This window comes from Spodoptera frugiperda, chromosome 3, assembly GCF_023101765.2.
Source record: "Spodoptera frugiperda isolate SF20-4 chromosome 3, AGI-APGP_CSIRO_Sfru_2.0, whole genome shotgun sequence".
In the NCBI taxonomy this organism is placed as follows: domain Eukaryota; kingdom Metazoa; phylum Arthropoda; class Insecta; order Lepidoptera; family Noctuidae; genus Spodoptera; species Spodoptera frugiperda.
The window spans coordinates 8,430,903-8,449,719 of NC_064214.1; the positions used below are offsets into that span (position 1 = coordinate 8,430,903).

General features: G+C 37.2%; 1 protein-coding gene and 1 long non-coding RNA gene across 2 annotated transcripts; both read left to right on the top strand.

The window, feature by feature from the left end:
* The first annotated feature begins 3,729 nt into the window (after positions 1 to 3,729).
* Positions 3,730 to 17,123, top strand: LOC118274106 (cytochrome P450 6B1). The gene is made up of 10 exons (XM_035591480.2): positions 3,730 to 3,887; positions 4,161 to 4,496; positions 6,241 to 6,439; positions 7,151 to 7,468; positions 8,833 to 8,951; positions 9,439 to 9,543; positions 10,806 to 11,021; positions 12,192 to 12,331; positions 14,766 to 14,874; positions 16,762 to 17,123. The coding sequence occupies exons 2-10, from the start codon at positions 4,205 to 4,207 to the stop codon at positions 16,956 to 16,958; spliced, it is 1,695 nt and encodes a 564-aa protein (XP_035447373.1). The 5' UTR covers positions 3,730 to 3,887; positions 4,161 to 4,204; the 3' UTR covers positions 16,959 to 17,123.
* Positions 17,124 to 17,190: 67 nt separating this feature from the next.
* Positions 17,191 to 18,140, top strand: LOC126912573 (uncharacterized). The gene is made up of 2 exons (XR_007707277.1): positions 17,191 to 17,243; positions 17,338 to 18,140. It is a non-coding gene; the product is annotated as an uncharacterized LOC126912573 (long non-coding RNA).
* The last annotated feature ends 677 nt before the right edge of the window (positions 18,141 to 18,817 follow it).

Sequence of the window (18,817 nt, forward strand, 5' to 3'; positions counted from 1 at the left end):
GTTTAAAAAGTGAAAAAAGCAACAAAAGAGTCCGGTACGAAGATTGCCGGGTCAGCTAGAAACATACCATATATTTTTCGGAAGTCGGTTAAAATGCAGTCATTGCAAAACAATAACTATAAATCATAAAATCGCTTCCGCCAGCCCCATCGCTCCCCGCTGCCAGTGCGACCCGACGTCTCATCTGCCACTATTTACATTGAAGTATGCCACTCTGGTCTCAGTATAAATCGCTCCGCTATTATGGTAAAATCGCTGGTAATCAATGATTTCCTCATTGTGGCGGGCTTTTACCCACGTAGCTATTGATATTGTAGATTTTTATTATTTCCTTGAATGTACGTTACTGGTTTATAATTGTAGCAATGGAGTCACAAAGTAATATAGACTTTAACGGCAATATTTAATACCATCACATATGGGGCCCAGTAGGACTAATGATCCGGAACTGCGGATTACTTAGCAGGATTACTTACTAAAAAATCACAATCAAAAAAATAATATTATGATCTATCTACTCGTTTATCTCATAAAACTCATAAAATCCTTTTACTAAACTATAATCCCTACATGTAATAGTTACATCTCTGTTAAACAAATAATTAACTTCATAACTTTGGTGTTAAATCATTAAATAATCAACTTTAGGTATAACTTTCTAGTGTCTACTAAGTATTTATTACTAGCTATTTCCATGCGGTTTCACCTGCTTTGCTCGGCTCCTATAAGTCGTAGCGTGATGTTTTATATCCATAACCTTCTTCGACAAATGACCTATCTAACACATAAGATTTTTTTCAAATCGGTACAATGGTTTAGGCGTAAAGAACACACACGAGTTACTTTCGTATTTATATAATTTACCACCTACTACTCGACTCCTATTAATCATAGCGTAATGTTTCTAAACGTAAATTGACTATCCAACACAAAAAGAATTATTCAAATCGGACCAGTAGATCCGGATATTAGCGCGTTCAAACAAATAAACAAACAAACTCTTCAACTTTATATATTAGCATAGAAGCATAGATTTATTTAGTTCCTACATCACTGACGCCTAGATCTCATGCATAACATCAGTAGAACGTGTTTCCTTCTGTGATGTGATATTTGTCTTTACGACGCTAGTAGATAGTAATATTACGTCAAAGTTTTGATATTTCCTTACAATACACACTACTGATGTGGACTTAAGGCACTGTCCTATAAGCCTGCTAACATAATTTGCTCGTTTGTGGAAATTGTAAAAATTAAACTATTAAAATGGGACTTTAAATACTTCGAAAGTTCAATAGATATAAAATAGATTTTTTTTTCTACATTTGTTGGGTCGATGTATGGCCGCTATCTCACCTGATGGTAAGTGATGCAGCGGCCCACGATGGACCACGTCTGTCCAAAAGTAACCTATTCACTCGGGCTTTGAAGATATCCAGGTTATGTCCATCATGATTGAAGATCGGTTTAACAAAAGTCATAAAAACATTAACCATTGTCTTTACTTATCATCACAATATGTTTATAAGAAATTTCTAGAAAAAAAATCTTAACGTTTCAATGAAAAAAAAAGAACATTAATAAATCCCACAATCGACTATCCAAACTTAATTTACATAATTGACTTCCACACCACGTAACTTAACCTTGGCCAACTTGGTAAAAGTGATATTCAGCTTGCACTCAATGATTATGGATAGAATTGCTTAGTTTACGCGTTGCCATGGTTTCATAAGATTTGGTTAAAAACTTATGTGTTCATGTGACCTCGAGATTTGGTTGAGAAACTTCAGATGCGCTAGTAACAGAGAAACCGTCTGGAGAACTTATGGCTTCGATATTTATAAACGTGATATTTATCACGTTCGCATGAATGGAGGTAAATGGCGAGCTATGTATAGTATATAGGTAGTTCCGGACGGTTTCACCCTCTCTGATCGGCCCCTATTGGTTGTAGCGTGATGTTTTATAACTTACAACCGTACTCGATAAATGGACTATCCAACACAAAAATAATTATTCAAATCGAACCATGCAGTGGTTTCGGAGATAAGCGTGTTCAAATAAATAAACGATCTCTACAGCTTTACGAGTATAATTATATATATTGTATTACCTAATACCAACTATAGATTTAGTATGTTAGGTATAAATAAATATATTTTTTCCTCAAAAGGTCAACAAAAGCACATACCTAAGTTTTGCACACTGAGTGATCAGTGTTTGCTGGTTAAGTTATTAGTAACATTAAAATGGGAGGCGGCTTGTTGCCATAATCACAAACCCATTGCTTGCAACAACGTAATGAACGTTAAAAAATATTGAAGAAGCTGGTAAATACCTACACATTTCCGAACCTGAGGATATCCTATACCCGGAGTTGCGGACTACTAACCGGGTTACAGGGACTTCGGCTTGGAACGGTGTGGTTTTTAGTCGGTAAGAATCTGACACTTCCTCTCACTTCTCTCAAGCCATTGGATGATTTTAAGGTCTGACTGCACGGTTGGTGCGGTGGCTGGGCAACTGGCTGCCGCGCAACGGGTAGCGGGTTCGATTCCCGCACGGAACAACTCTTTGTGTGAACCACAAATTGTTGTTTCGGGTCTGGGTGTTATGTGTATGTGAAGTTGTATGTTTGTAAACGTACCCACGACACAGGAGAAAATCCTAGTGTGGGGTCAACGATTTTTTTTTTAAATGGTATGGTCAATTGCCACTAACGCTATAACCAACATTGCTTCAATGTCGCTATCACAGTACTGTGCTATAGAAACAATAGCCTCTCGTACTCTTCGACTGCTGGTCACTCATCACTCATTGACTCCTCAAGAGCCAGACTTAAGTAGATTAAACACTAAATGTGGGTTAAGATGCCGCCGACCGGACCTTAGAGGACAGTGACGTAATGTAAATCTAAAACAAAACAGGGCCGCATTTGGGAGGTCATGTGGTCGTGTAGCTTATGGTAGATAAAATATCTGTTTGGTTGTCTTAATTAGTTTTTCCTGTTTTCAGTATATAATTCCATCTGAAATATTCCAGTACATACCTATGTATCTTAGTAAACAATTTTTTTTTCTGTGTAAAATATTATATCGCGAAGTATAATTAAAAATATATTGTTTAATGTCGAAAGTAAAAGGTTTTAAATTATTAGTCGACGTTCGAGGTAGTCTTTAAAGATTGTTCTTCGTAAAATATACAAAAGCAATTAATTTTGTCCGCCTATAATATCCGTACGCCAATCTTAATTAAAACAAATAAATTCTTTTAATTGCTCGATAAAACATGGGAGGTGTATTTAAATGACTTATTAAAAACGGACATAAAGCGTGCGGCACATATGAAAATATTTTACTGTCGCACGCCGACTCATTTCCCAAATAATATAAAATAAATAGGTCAGATTGGCGGAATGTCTCGCTGTAGCCTACACATACAAGTACGTATGGTAATCAACAACAAACATTTTATGAGCAACTTAAGTTGATATTTACATGGAAATAAGGACAAGCCTCGTCGAGTTAGATATGTGCATGGAGTGTTTATGTTACAACTGTTGTATACTACAAAAAATATATAATTTAGGTCATCTGTTTAGCCCGGTTAAGTAGACATAATGTACTTACTTACCTCACCGCATCATGAATGAACGTGTCACACAGACGGCCGGCAAGTTCGGCCCTGGGGAAACTTTCTCTCTTACAGCATCACAGATTGCGCATGATTCTTGTTAACGCATTTGGCCACATTGTGCGCAGGCGCGAGCCGCGAGCGCTATGTCTCGCGAATTTAACTATTATTAAAATAATAAAGTTAAATAAAAAATGTACAAGTCCGCCCCTGCGTGAGTGAAAGAGGATTGCAGTTTTGAATTTTATTGTGTGAGTGACGTTAATTTAAGATGAGGTGTTAAGTGTTCAAAACTTTGAGATACACATATGTTATTATTTATTTATATGTGCTACTTTAAGTTTTCACTGAAAAGGGTCGTTTTTCAATTTCGCTCAGCAAAATTGTTTTAAATATTCAATCGGCGTGTGTAAGCGACATAAAAGTTTTTGTTTTTAACTTTTGAATAAATGATCCCCTTACATCGAATGGAAAAGTGTGCGGTAAAATGTTTTACTTATAAATGTTCTCATTACTTTTTCCAGATAATATTTTCTTAGTGAAATAATGTTGCATACATAAAACCAAAATGTTTGGGTTTAAAAGATCGTCTGTGCAACTTGTGGTGTTACTGGCTTGGCTTTTGCGATATTACACCTTCGGATCTGTGGTAATATGGTGTATAGTCGCGTGCGGTTTGAGCTTGGCTGTTGTTTTGGCTGTGACGACGTATGACCATGACTACTGGAGGTCCCGGGGGGTGTTCTCTCCCCCCGCCTGGCCGGTGGTGGGCCACATCCCGTCCGTGGTGATGTTCAAGGAGCAGGGAGGCATGTGCTTCAAGAGGATCTACGATACTTATAAGGATAAGAGGTTTTTAGGTGAGTACTTACTTCATTTTCTAGTACGATGGGTGTGATGGGTAGACAAATGGGTTCTAGAGGGTACCTATATAGTAGTGTTGACTGGTAAATAATTTACGTTCACAATGTAGATCTCAGGTCAAGCATAGTTTTTTTAAGGGGGCAAAATCATCTAATGACTTCTCCCGCATTGTGCAAAGCGAAAGGGAGTGTCAGACTCTTACTGACTAAAAACCACCCCGTTCCTATTTCTGCTTTTCGAGCCGGAGCCCCGGTAGTCTGCAGCGCCGGGTTCAAGCATAGTTTGAAAGGGATGCATAGTGCATTTAATATATCTGTTGTATTTGCAAATACATCTCCGCTTGAGTATCGTTCTAGAGTGACGGTAACCTGGGTTCCAAATCTCTAAAAAAATAAAAAGTAAACAACAACTTGATCGTTCTAATTCGTGAATGCGATCCAGTATGATGTAATTGGTAATTGGCCATTGATTAATTGAATAAGTTAGACACGGTCTGACTGGCAGTGGCAGCCGGTTGCCCGTTCATCCTCCATATCACAGCTGGTGTAACCAGTACAGCCAGTATTGTTCGGTCTGTAAGCCAAAAACGTGATGTTGTCTAGAATTTTTACGATGATTTTGATGTGTATAAATTCAATTTAAATTACTTTCTTTTTAAATTCCTTTTTTGAAATAAGTCAACGACTTCTCCTGCGTTGACTGAGGCAAAAGGGAGTGTCAGACTGTTACTGACTAAAAACCACCCGTTTCTAAACCTGCTTTGAACCGGAGCCTCGGTAATCTGTTACTTTGTCCACTCCGGTCTTTTTAAATGCCCAACACAAAAAATTTCTACATATTATGTCGTGAGTTCGTGGGTGTGTTCACTATCATACGTTTTTCTCTTAACAATTTGTGCCAATGTACCTACCAACCGTTTAGGCATTAAACCGCCACGATGATGATGCCGCATTTACAAACCAATTCCACCTCGTTACGCCAAAGCTGGAATAATTTTCTAATCGATTAATATATTTTTTTTTTTTTATAATAGTTTTAATATTTACCCAGGAATGATTGATTCAATTAAGGGATTTCATTTTTCATTTATACAAGCCGACACAAAAAATGGTAAATTAGACAAATGACTACAGATCTAACTGGGGATAACATTACACGTATAAGTGTGTCGAGTTTTTTAGTAGTAACAGCAACGACCCGCCTTTTGTCGGCAGAGGTGCACATTACGGCACATAATGCCACTATAGAATGTACACCCACTTTTCGTGTGAGCCTATTGCCCTATATTGGGAACAATTTCAGACTGTGCTACTACTGAGAAATTTTCTAAATTCCAAAAATTTCCAGTGTTACTCTGCTCGATACGGGAATCGAACCCGAGATCCCTTGTCCAGCAGCCCCGCACTTGCGACCACTAGGGCCTGTAGGCCCTAGGTCCTAGGACCTGTAGGACCCTAGGCTGTAGTAGTAACATGGAAACTGAAATGACGCACAATGCTTAAGGTATTACCTCTTTTTTCTCTACTGATACCTCAATCACAGTTGTGGCTGCGGATTGCCTAGCGGGTTACCGGGGCTCCTCTAAAAGTAGTAGCAGGAACGGGTTGGTTTTTAGTCAGAGTCTGACAATCCTTCTCGCCTCGCCCAAGGCGGCTTTCCACATTTCACTATCATTTGACCTTCACAACTGAAGAAGTATCTGCACCAAATTCCTAACATATTCTTCCATCACAATTCCAGGCTGCCACCAATTCTACCAGCGCACTCTGGTGATCCGCGACCCTGAGCTGATCCGAAGAGTGTGCGTCAATGACTTCCAGCACTTCACAGACCGAGGGTTCTTCTTCAACAAGGACGTGGATCCCCTCGCTGGCTCCGTGCTGTTCTTGAGGGGGAACGAATGGAAGAGGCTCAGGGCTAAGATATCGCCGATATTCTCGTGAGTATTTTAGATATGACTTTTTTAAATGGGACAAGCCCGCTACAATCTCCCATACTGGTGCAACTCCTGTTAGCCAGAATCTAAAGTAGATACAATTATTATGTATTTACATTATTTAGATATATTTAGATCTACAATAGATTCAATAATTTGGATATTACTAAATACTTCCTAATTCACCGAGGGAAGTGGAACCTATCGTTTTCTTTTTCTTCTCCTCTAATAATATATTCTAATTTATTTCGTTGCGGGGTCCAAGACAGTCATGTCCCACGGACGCGCCGGACTTCCACGTTCCGGTGTTTTCATGGTTGTATCTACTGTAGGTTCTGGCTTACAGGAGTTGCAGCGGTCCCATAAAAAAAAGAAATACTTTCTAGGAATTGTTTGCTGTTATTAGCACATGTATACCTGCTTAATAGTAAATTGTGTTAAATGATAAGAAACACAATACATTTCATATGTATTGTTGTATGTAAGTGTTTATGTAAGTTGTACATATGATGTATCATTTAATGAACTGATAAGTATAAGTCGATTAGGTTGACAGACATACATAGTTTTCAAGTAACATTTTCAATATAATTCATTTCCAAAAAAAAGTTAAAACCTTTCTTATTCAGTAAGACAAATTTGTAAAGCGACGTAACATAACACGAGTGTAGTAAACCGTTCTTACCTCTAACGGAGCAATTTTCTCAATTCCAGACCAAACAAACTGCGCGGCATGTTCCCGCTCATAGAGAACACAGCAGTAGAATTCGTGACCAGAGTACAAGATTTGCTGACACAGTCTAAGAACGAAGCGAACAAAAATGGCTCAGTAAAGTCAGATGGTCAACCGAACGGTGTAGAACAAATTTGTGCTGTGGTAAACTCTGAGAAGCTTGTTGGTGGTTATACAGCGGATGCCATAGTGCCTTGCGCGTTTGGTTTAAAAAGTAACGTGATGTATAATGAAGACGATCCCTTCGCTGTGGCTTTGCATGCCTTCTACGAGATGTCGCTGTTTAATATTTTTGAGAAGTAAGTTTTTCGTATTATGTATTGTTTCTTCTATTTATTTGGATAATCGGTGAGTCAGTGATATTTGGTGTTTCCGCCACCAGGCGCTAAGTGAAGGTCTTTCATTCCGAATACATTTCAAAATTTTATCTCAGAATAGCAATGTGTGCATTATTAAAGAGATCATATTGAAATTTCAATATGATGTAGATCATATTGTTATGCCTGTTTAGATTTATTTTTAAGTACGTATATTACGGTATACGGCCATTCATGCTAAATTACAATGAGATATTTTTATAATAACTATCATGAATAATATTTACTAAGTTAACTAAAAATCACGGTTTACTCACGTACATTAATGAAGAAAAGCTTTACTAATACTCAGTAGGCTGCGCGACGTCGCCGCGTCTGCGCACGCTTCTCATGATGAAGAGTCCTGTCCTGAATGCTACTAGTGCTACTAGTTTCGAGTCGAGACTCGCTTTTCTCCATTAATGTACGCGAGTAAACCGTGATTTTCATTTATTTCAATAGCATAATTAAACTAGTAGCAACTAAATCTGTTCAGTACCACAAAATTAATTTTGATCCTACACGTATACCTACGCAATTGCTTACAAATTCTTTCTACTGCCCTAAATGGTCAATCAAAACTTCTAATTGACACTAATTCTTACTCAATTAACTTGGACAAAAATCCAAGTATTTATTCAAGACAAGGCCACGTTTGCTACATTCGATCGTCCATTTATAAATAAGAAATTGATTCCTAACTTTCATAGTTAGAGGCTGAAGCTACTAGCTAGCCAATCACTTATTATTTAGATAGTTCATTTAATTACCTACTTTCAGATAAGAAAACTTATTTAACTTAATCAAGAAATTAGTTTGTAAGTGTTCAAGTTCTTCTTGTTAAGTTATGATTGTAATTTGTTGTTATTTTAATTGGTCTTTGTGCTGGATTACAGTTTAGTATAGAAATTAGTTATTTTCAAAATATTAAATTGTAGGTACATCAATCATGATCAATTTTCTTCAAATTGTGCGTGATGTGGTGACTAGGTGAAATCGCAATTATTTTCTTTAGATGTGTCTGAGTTAATTATTTATCTTTTTTATATTATGTTATCTATAGGTACTTCTATATCTATATCTACACTTAATTTATAAAGCTGAAGAGATTGTTAGTTTGTTTGAATGTGCCAATCTTTAGAACTATCGATCCGATTTCAATAATCCTTTTTGTGTTGGATAGTCCATTTATCGAGGAAGGTTATAGGCTATAAAACATTACGCTATGACCAATAGGAGCTGAACAGAGCAGGTGAAACTGAACTGCAGTAACTAGTTTATACTAATGAAATTGTAATTATTTGCAGAACGATGCGTCAGTTCTGGCCGGCTTTTGTATTGTTCTTTCGAATGAGAATCATACCAAAGAAGACACATGACTTCTTCTATAACATCGTCACAACTGTGCTGAGGGCGCGGGAGAATGGTAATATATCTTTAATAATAAACGAATTATTTATAAACATAGTTTTACGCACGTAACTATTCGATGTTTATCGAGGAGCGCGAAAAGCGACGTGGTTAGCGTTTATAGGCCCTTTGCGTGGCTTGTAATCAGTCGAGTTGCCCTGTCAAACAGTTACGTGAGTAAACTGTTTATTACTGCCTAAAAATTTCACTCATAAGATAGACAGAAGACCTGATTAAGGTCGCAGAGAGCCGCTGGATGCAGGTCGCTTCCAACCAGCCTATCTGGAGGTCATTGGGGGAGGAATTTGTTCAGCAGTGGACGTCTTGTAGCTGATATGATGATGACGATGATGAAAAGTTTAGATCTAAATAATCTGTTTTAGACAAAATAAAGTAGATTAGTTTTTCTGGATTTTCGAAAATTTTCATTACAGTACCTACAAAAAACTTGGCTTATAGACGGAATACGCGTGATTGACAATTTGCTAATACAAAAATTTCAGGCGACCAGGAGAAGCGAGGGGACTTCATCGACATGATGATGGCGCTGAGAAACGATGAGTCCAACAACAATACTTGCAAGAAGGACCAGGATGATGTGGAAATCAGTAAGTTTTTGTAGTCCTTTGTAATCCTTACATAAGATAATTAAAATATTGATTATTAAGATAAGATAAGTGCATTTTTTATGCAGATTAGGTACATAATATATGTAGGTACATTTAAAAATCTTATTCAAGCAAATTAAAGTTTAATTATTTATGCATATATAGGTCAGGAGTAAATTCTAGTGTCTCCACAGTGGGATTTTCTGACGGTCGGACCCGAAACAAAAATTTGTAGATCACACAAAGAGTTCCACAACGTTTTATTATATTTAAATATATACGCACTTAGGAAACTTGTACATTATCTACAAAATATATTAAGACTATGTAACTTAATAAGGTTTGCAATATCACACACATCAATAGATACCCTAAAAGAAGCCAATGCTGACCAAAGGCTTTTCTTGCACGGAGAATTTAGCAACGCATGGTGCGTTTTAGCAAATTATTATCCAAAAACAAAATATTCAAGTTCATATTTTAAAAAATGGCGGCTGCAGCTAAGCGCTAACTCATTATAACTTTTATCTTTAAGTAAACCGTTAAAGATAATTAATACTGTCGCATTAACTTCACAAATTAGGGCAACTCATTCCGATATTGCTAAACTCGTTGACTTTACTTAATTCCGTTGATAATTTTAAACTTTTCACATAATTAATTATATTCGATTTGTTTACGAGTATTAACGAGCGTTTATGTTTTGCTTGTTTACTTAAGTACTGCATTTAGGTAGCTTTTAGCCGTAGTTTTGTTCACTTGAATTTCCTATGAAAGAAATCCTATGATGTTTTTCGTACTCTTCTCCGAACTATACAATGTAGGTATTATTACATTTTCTTAACAAAATTGGTTAAATAGGTAAATTTTAAGGTCGCAATGCGACTGCCGGGCATAGGGTCTTGGGTTCGACTCCCGGGTCGGGCAAAGTTTTACTGGGCTTTTTTCGGGAAATAAAATCTCAGTAGTAGCACGGAGTCTGGAAATGAGCCAAAGATATGGCAGTACAAATGGTGAAAAGTGGGTGTACAGTACTGTACTGTATGTAACGTATAGTGGCTTCACGTGCCGTAATGTACCTAGTACCTACCTACCCCTTCGGAGATAAAAGACGTGACGTTACGTTACTTAAAAAAATAACAAACCAACCAAAAAACAAACTTCTTCGCATTTACAACTTTTCTAAACTATTTTCTTATTCTTTATATTTCTCTACCGATCTAAACCAACGGCTTACTAATGTAACAAAATTACATTCGCAGCTGACATGGTGATATCAGCAAATGCCTTCATCATCTTCCTCGGTGGGTTTGAAACCACCTCCTCAACCCTGGCCTTCCTGTTCCTGGAGCTGGCAGCCAACCAGCAGGTGCAGGAGAAGATGCGGCAAGAGATCAGGCAGGTGGTGGACAAACATGATGGGAAGATCACGTACGAACTGCTGCAGGAGTTGGTTTATATGGAGATGGTGATCCAGGGTAAGAAAGTAATGGTTAAACTGAGAATATAGGTCTATTTTTTGCAGTTCGGTTAAATATAAATAGGAATGACTTCTACAAATGGCTCTATAAGACTCAATTTTATAAAAAATGGCTGTGACATACGGACGGACGGACGGACAGCCAGACAGACATGACGAATCTATAAGGGTTCCGTTTTTTGCCATTTGGCTACGGAACCCTAAAAACTGTTTAAAGTATTTCGATGGGAGTTAAATGTTTATTGCCATGAGACCTTTGATAATTTTTTGAGTATCAGTACACCGATGTAAGTGCTTATTGCATTAAATTTATTCATGGAAATACACAGAAAACCGACGTGAAACAACTGTTGCGTTGTGTTCTGTAATCAGAGAGCCACCCTGCATTATTCCATCCTTTTCGTCTTTCTATATAAATCCCGCAATGTATTAACTGTTCACCAAACATATACGAGTATAGTAACTTCTTATATTATTCATACCTACTAATTCCTAGCTCCATACATTCCACCACACGACACAGATCCTATAAATACCCGAAACGACCTAGTTTAACACCTGTAACTTCTGTCTGTGGTAAGCCAGTGTAACGGCTACGGTTCTTTAAGCACTCGCCCATTACTCGGAGAAGTAAAAACTCATTAAAAGAAACTTTTCCGGTTACAAGTAACAAACCAATTGGGGTCACAGACTGGTGGATGTGGTGTTGAAACTAATTACTTATTAGGCACCTACGCGATTGGAAAGGAGCGGGAAATGCGGGCTGTAGGTACTAGGTACTTCTTATATATGTACCTATGTCTAATGTCTGTGTATCTTCGTGATACCTTTTATCTCTTGGTGTGTTTTTTTATGATATAAGCCGGTAAGCAATCGCCATCCCCCATGGACACTCGAATCACCAGATGCGTTACAAGTGCGTCGCCGGCCTTTTGGGAGTTAGGAAATTAAGGGTTGTTGGAGAAACGGGCATTGAGAAGATTGGGAAAGGGTAATTGGGTCTCTGGTAACCTCACCTACACAACGCAAGCGTTGTTTCACGTTGGTTTTCTGCGGGGCCGTGGTATTATTCCCGTCGAGCCGTCCCATTCATGCCGAAGCACATCCACACATTTAATCTCCCACATTTAAAGTAACACTGCACTTATATGACTGTATCTTTTCCCAGAAACTCTGCGCCTGTACCCGCCGTTCCCGAGCATCCAGCGCATGTGCACCAAGGAGTACACCATCCCCGACACCAACATAGTGGTGGAGAGGGGAACCATCGTGCTCTTCCCTACGCTAGGCATACAGAGGGATGAACAGGTGGGCCATAGTTTTATATATCATTTATTTATTTACATACATATCGTCACACCTTTAATCCCCGAAGGGGTAGGCAGAGGTGCACATTATGGCACGTAATGCCACTGTGTACACCCACTTTTCACAATTTATGTTGTAAGTCCCATGTAATAGGTGGTGAGCCTATTGCCATGTCAAATATAATTTATTTTTCTCTTTCTTATAGTACCTTTTCAATGTTGGTCATCAGCTTATTAAACTCACTTTTGTGTTTAGTTCACACTTCATTTTTCTTAAAACAACGTAAGATATTTACTAATTATCATCCAAGATTCGATGTTTTAAGCAAAGAAAGAGATAGAGAATCACCCCTAGCGGATAGTCAATGTACGGCGCGTCTCGTTCCGTGCTCGCCTTAAAGAGACATTAGACCACCATAGATGGTAACCAGTAGGGCTGATGTCGACCCGGAGCTGCAGACTACCTAGCGGGTTACCGGGGCTTCGGCTCGAAAAGCAGGAGTAGGAACGGGTTGATTTTTAGTCAGTAAGGGTCTGTTACTCCTGCTCGCCTTTTTCCTCACAGATAAAACAAAAACCGATTTATCAGTAGTTTAGTCAAAATGTTTCATGTAAACTAACGTAAGGCTCAAATCTGGCTAAAAAAGACTCAATAAATACCACAACCCAGTTGGTAAAAGGCCAAGCGAACGAACATATAGTGCCTAGATATAACCAGTTTCCAGTTCGCCAAGTAATTTATCGTAGAAGTAAGTTATACTGGTATTAGTGGTATATTCTGAACATGTCGGAAGCGAGTTACTGGCTTATCTATACAACTTGTATGCAAGTGCCGGTCTAACACTTTGTTCCCAAGTTTTATTTCGTGTAAGATTTCCGCTAAGAGTTGGCACGTACTCGCGCGAAGCTGTGCTGTGCAAGAGTACGTTCTATTTATTTATTTTATTTTATTTTATACCGTTATCTGAAGGCGATGCGGGCGATCTTTTTGCTTTGTTTAAAATACTGTTTATGGCATAATATTTGTATGGTAGACTCGGTTTTGTAAGTTGTTTGAGTTGAGTAGTTAGTTATTTTTGAGTATGAGTTATGTTGATGATGAATGAATGATGAATGAATGAATGATATTTGTTGTTTTGTTATTGTGATAGCAATAATACTATAAAAAGTTTCTTTGGGAAAGTTGTTTGTAATCATGAGTACAATCACGTGTTTAAATATACTTCATCAATTAGCAGTCACCGTATACATTTATGCAATATGCATGTAGTAAAAATCGGTTATTTCAATATTACAAACAGACAGTCCAATTTTATTTATTAGTCTAGATAATGAAATGTCATCATCCCTTGAACGTCGCAAGAAACAACATTTGCACTGTTGAGTAAAACTTGAGTAAAACCGAATATTCATCCACAACGCAAAACGTTGTTTACTCGATTTCCAATGAAACTGCAGACCACGTAGCTAGCAGTTTTACATATTTTATTGAAACGAAATGAACTGTCAAAACAATTATTCTAATCTAGTTCACTTCCAATAATAAAATAACGATAACGTTTTAATCTTCGTTGAAGAATATTGAATTACAAGTGGTCGATGACAATCATTGTCAAGTACTGACTTGTTCAAGATGTTTTTTAAAGGACGGTTTTAAGTTTAAGGGTGCTTTTCCAACAGAGATGTGCTATGCTACGTTTGCCTTCCACCAATCATATTCATTGGTACACATAGCTTAGCATTGGTGGAAACGGACTCAGCAAAGCTAAGTTTTTTATATAGAAACACGCGTGCTATGGGTGTGTGATATGGATGGCTTCTCTACTATCGATACATGCTTGAGTATGCTTTCGAGCTGCACATCTTCCTCGCACAGCTACATAGCTTAGTATCAGTGGAAACGGTCATATAGTTTCACAGCTTAGCTATTACTTCGTAGCAAAGCTACATAGCAAGCACATCTTTGGTGGAAAGCAGTCTAAGGCAAGCTCTTTTAAAAGGTTAAGAGTTATTTCTTAAGTTGAGAAGTATATTGATAAGGTGATTGAAATATTAATAGAAAACTGATAAAATATGTGCTTAACGACAAAACTGTTAATGACCATTTTTAGTTAAAAATCAGTAACAGTTGATTGCACGGTTGGCGTGATGGCTGGATAACTAGCTGCCGTGCTATGTGTAGCGGGTTTGATCTTGTACGAAAAAACTCTTTGTGTGATCTATAAATTGTTGTTTCGGGCCTGGGTGTCATGTTAAACAAAATATTCAAAATGTTTATCTGTCGGTCAGTCCTCCAGTAAAGCTATTTGCTCGTTCCAAAGCGTAGATTCCTATGGAGAAGAACGAGCAAGAAGCTCCATGGGCTACTCTTTTTCAATCAGGTTCACAATACATTTCTTGCTTACATTGTTTTGTATGTTCTGTTTATATTGCAGTACTTCGAGAACGCGTCTGCCTTCATCCCTGAGCGCTGGTCTGAAGGCAGGCCGCAGCCGCCGCCAGGAGTCTACATGCCCTTCGGAGATGGGCCGCGGTATTGTATAGGTATGTCTATAATAGTAGTAGTATGTGCCCAATAGTCCTTAGTTTATCGATGTGGGTATATGGGGCTCTTAAGGTATTTTTATTATGGTATAAGCCGATATTCGAGCAGACAGATTACCTGATGGTAAGTAAATGCCGCTGCCCATGGATAACCGGTACACCAGAGGTGTTACAATTGTACTTTTTGGGATTACCATTAACCTGACGATTCCTCAATCCTCATATTAGGGATACCCACAAAAGGCCAGCATCGCACTTTTTTTTAATAAGTTTATTTACAATTTTGTTCTCCACGGACTTTTGGTCTGTGCCCTTGTCATACAATTTGTTTTTTTTTTACAATAAATCTTATCAATATGGTATCTACGTTGCCATCACAACTTTTAAACTATAACTACAAAAATACTTACGCATTAACATATTAATAAAATATAAATAGCAACGCACTTGTAACTCTTCTAGGTTGCTTACCATTAGGTAATCCGTATATTCGTTAGCCAGTCTATCCTATAAAAAACAAGCTCGTTGTATTTCGTGCGCTGATAGAGACAACCGCTGTTATCAATCAGCACGGTGGTGAAGTGGGGTAGGAATTCGACACTTCTGAGTGGTGTGTGCGTGTTTTTTATGTATGTGTGTACGGGTGTATCTAACCACTTAGAAACTAAAAGGCGATTTGACGCATTGAAATATTGTTCCCGATAAGGTGACAAAATAATAGCTTTACTTAAGACGAATTGAAGTATGCTTTAAAAAAATATCGCTCAAACGTTCCCATATGCGCTGCTTTCTCAGAAACTCGTAGAGTCAGCAAATAAACATACATACATACATATCGTTACGCCTTTAATCCCCGAAGGGGTAGGCAGAGGTGCACATTATGGCATGTAATGCCACTGTGTACACCCACTTTTCACAATTTATGTTGTAAGTCCCATGTAATAGGTGGTGAGCCTATTGCCATATACAGGGCACATTTCCAGACTCCGTGCTACCACTGAGAAATTTTCAAAAAAGCGAAAAAAGCCCAGTAATACTTCGCCCGACCCGGGAATCGAACCCGAGACCCCTTGCCCGGCAGTCGAACTTGCAACCACTCGGCCAACGAGGCAGTCAAAAAAATGTCGCTCAAACGTTCCCATATGCGCTGCCTTCTCGGTAACTCGTAGAGTCAGCAAATAAACATATTGCGTTACATCTTACATCGCATTCAGTGTCGGGTTGCATGTTTTTGCTGACGCTACTACCCACTTGAAGTTGAAGTGGCAATTTGATACTTATTGCTACGTAAATAGATGTTGGAATGTGTTACTCAGATTTTTTTTTATTAAAGTTTAACCTACTTTGGCGTCAGTTTTGTTTTTATTTAATCCTTACTTACTAATAAAAATGCGAATGTATGTTTGTTTGTTTGACCGATACAGTGCATGTTTATATTATTAAAATGCTAGGACCTATTTTTTGATCATGAATATTATAGATGTTGAAATAAGAGATGTACTTGAAATAAGAGTGCCAATCGCCAAACTCCGGGTTATTTAATACTGAGTATTTTCGAAAAATCGAAATGTGCCCATCTCAATAGTATATACTATTCGACTCGTGAATTAAATACAGGACGTAAACGGACATCCCGGAAACCAAAGTTATAATTTGTACTAAAAAATAAGGAATTCAATGTTTATATTAATAATAGTTATAATCAACTACATAAGGCTGATGTTGAATTAATAACACGAAAACAAAAACGATTAAAATTATAAAACCAAAAAAAAAATAAGCATTTTTGGGAGAGCGTTCCGTTTACACATTGCATAAGGCCAAGTAAAATAAACAAGTCGATACATCTTCAGTTAAATTAAATTAAATAATTTTCATATCCCACAGGTAAAAGATTCGCCCTAATCCAAATGAAATGCTGTCTACTACGAGTGCTGCAGCATGTGAGGATTACTCCGGCTCCTCGACCTGATGCTGCAGGGAAGCTGACAGTCCATCCTCGAGTGGAACCCTTCACCGCCGACCCTCGATCCCCACTAACTCTTCATCCCGCTGACTCCCTGGTTACTCTAAGCCTGTTATGACGAAATTCCTGAGTCTTGTTTAGACACCAGCATATCAAGCTACCCTAAACATTTTCAACCTTAACTGTTTGGTTATAAAGTTAAAAGTCGATAGAAGATAGTTTGGAAGTGCTATACAGACCAGCATATTGAGCTACCCTAAAGATTTTCAACCTTAACTGTTTGGTTATAAAGTTAAAAGTCGATTGAAGATGCTATACAGACCAGCACATTAAGTTACCTTAAATATTTTCAACCGTAACCGTTTCATAATACAGTTAAAAGTCGATTGAAGATAGTTTGGAGGTGCTATATAGACCAACACATTAAGCTATCCTAAAGATTTTCAACCTTAACTGTTTGGTTATAAAGTTACAAGTCGATTGACGATAGTTTGGAGGTGCTATACAGACCAGCATATCAAGCTACCCTAAACATTTTCAACCTTAACTGTTTGGTTATAAAGTTAAAAGTCGATTGAAGATAGTTTGGAGATGCTATACAGGCCAGCACATTAAGCTACCCTAAAGATTTTCAACTCTAACTGTTTGGTTATAAAGTTTAAAGTCGATTGAAGATACTTTGGAGGTGATACCACCACGGTCTGTATATACAGACCACCACATTAAGCTACCCTAAAAATTTTCAACCCTAACTGTTTAGTTATAAAGCTAAATATCGATTGAAGACAAATAGTTTAGGTTAACTTCATCTGCAGTATAATTTGACAAGTCAAGTAATGTTTGTAAAGCAAGTAATTTTGATGTGTTGACGTTATTTAAATTTAAAAAAAGAACGTTCTTTTTTTACGCATCGATATACGTACTTTTTTTTTTCTTGTATTTTGATAATGATTGTCTTGTAGGCCGTGCTTTAATAGGGTAGATGACAAATTTTTATTTTAATATCCGTCTTGTAGATTATTATAAAATATTAGCCACGTATTTAATTTTCTTTACGGAAGCATATACTTTCAAAGATAGAGGTATATCGATTTGAAATATCACGTGACGTCACTTTTGAGTAGGTTTTATACTCAATAGTGACGTAGTTAGCTCCCACTCCTAAACTTTGACACGTTTTATGTAAGCATTGTTGTCTTATATGACAAAATAAAAAATACGTGTCTAATATTTTTTCATTACCTAACTGATGGACTAAATAGATTTTTAATTTTCATACTCCGTCATCATCCCTATTAGACAAGAATATCACCTACTTCTTATTGTTAAAAAATAATATAATTTTGTGTTGTAAATAGTGAAACATAGTCTAGCTAAGAGCCAAATATTCATACTTTAACATTATCTATGAAAAAAATATATTGTCAATATGTTTGTGTGTTCATAACTCTTGAACGACTGCATCAAATTTGATAATTCTGTTCAATTTCACATTTACAGTTTTTGTTTTGGTACAGAAAATAGTAGGTACTTATGATTTCTTATACATTTAATAAGGCATTAAAAGAGTTTTTAGTAATTTGTTACTGAAATGATGAAAATGTACATAAAAATTGATTTTATCCAGATAGTATACGGCGTAGTTAAATAAGAATTAGTTAATAAGTTTAGATTTTTCTTGTCATTTCTGTAAATAAACTGCTTTTTTGTAAGTGTGTGGTTTTATTTTGTAGTATGTACATATGTATGTTTGTGCGCGATTATCTCGCGCTTGGCCGAACCGGTTTTGATGCGGTTTTCAGCATAGTATTTTTCAGACTTAGGAGAGGGATTTAGGGATATTATGTACTTGTCTAAAAAAAATAATGGGAGTTAAGAAAATTTATTTATAAAAAAGTTTTTTTATTGATTATATTATTATTTACTGAGCTGAGATTGCATCATTAGTCGAGGGTGGTATCAAGTTTAAGTAGTCAG

Coding starts and splice junctions, on each gene's coding strand:
- LOC118274106 (XM_035591480.2), top strand. CDS start 4,205: ATGTTTGGGTTTAAAAGATCGTCTGTGCAACTTGTGGTGTTACTGGCT. Junction 4,497..6,240: donor TAAGGATAAGAGGTTTTTAG/GTGAGTACTTAC, acceptor TCACAATTCCAG/GCTGCCACCAATTCTACCAG. Junction 14,875..16,761: donor TGGGCCGCGGTATTGTATAG/GTATGTCTATAA, acceptor CATATCCCACAG/GTAAAAGATTCGCCCTAATC.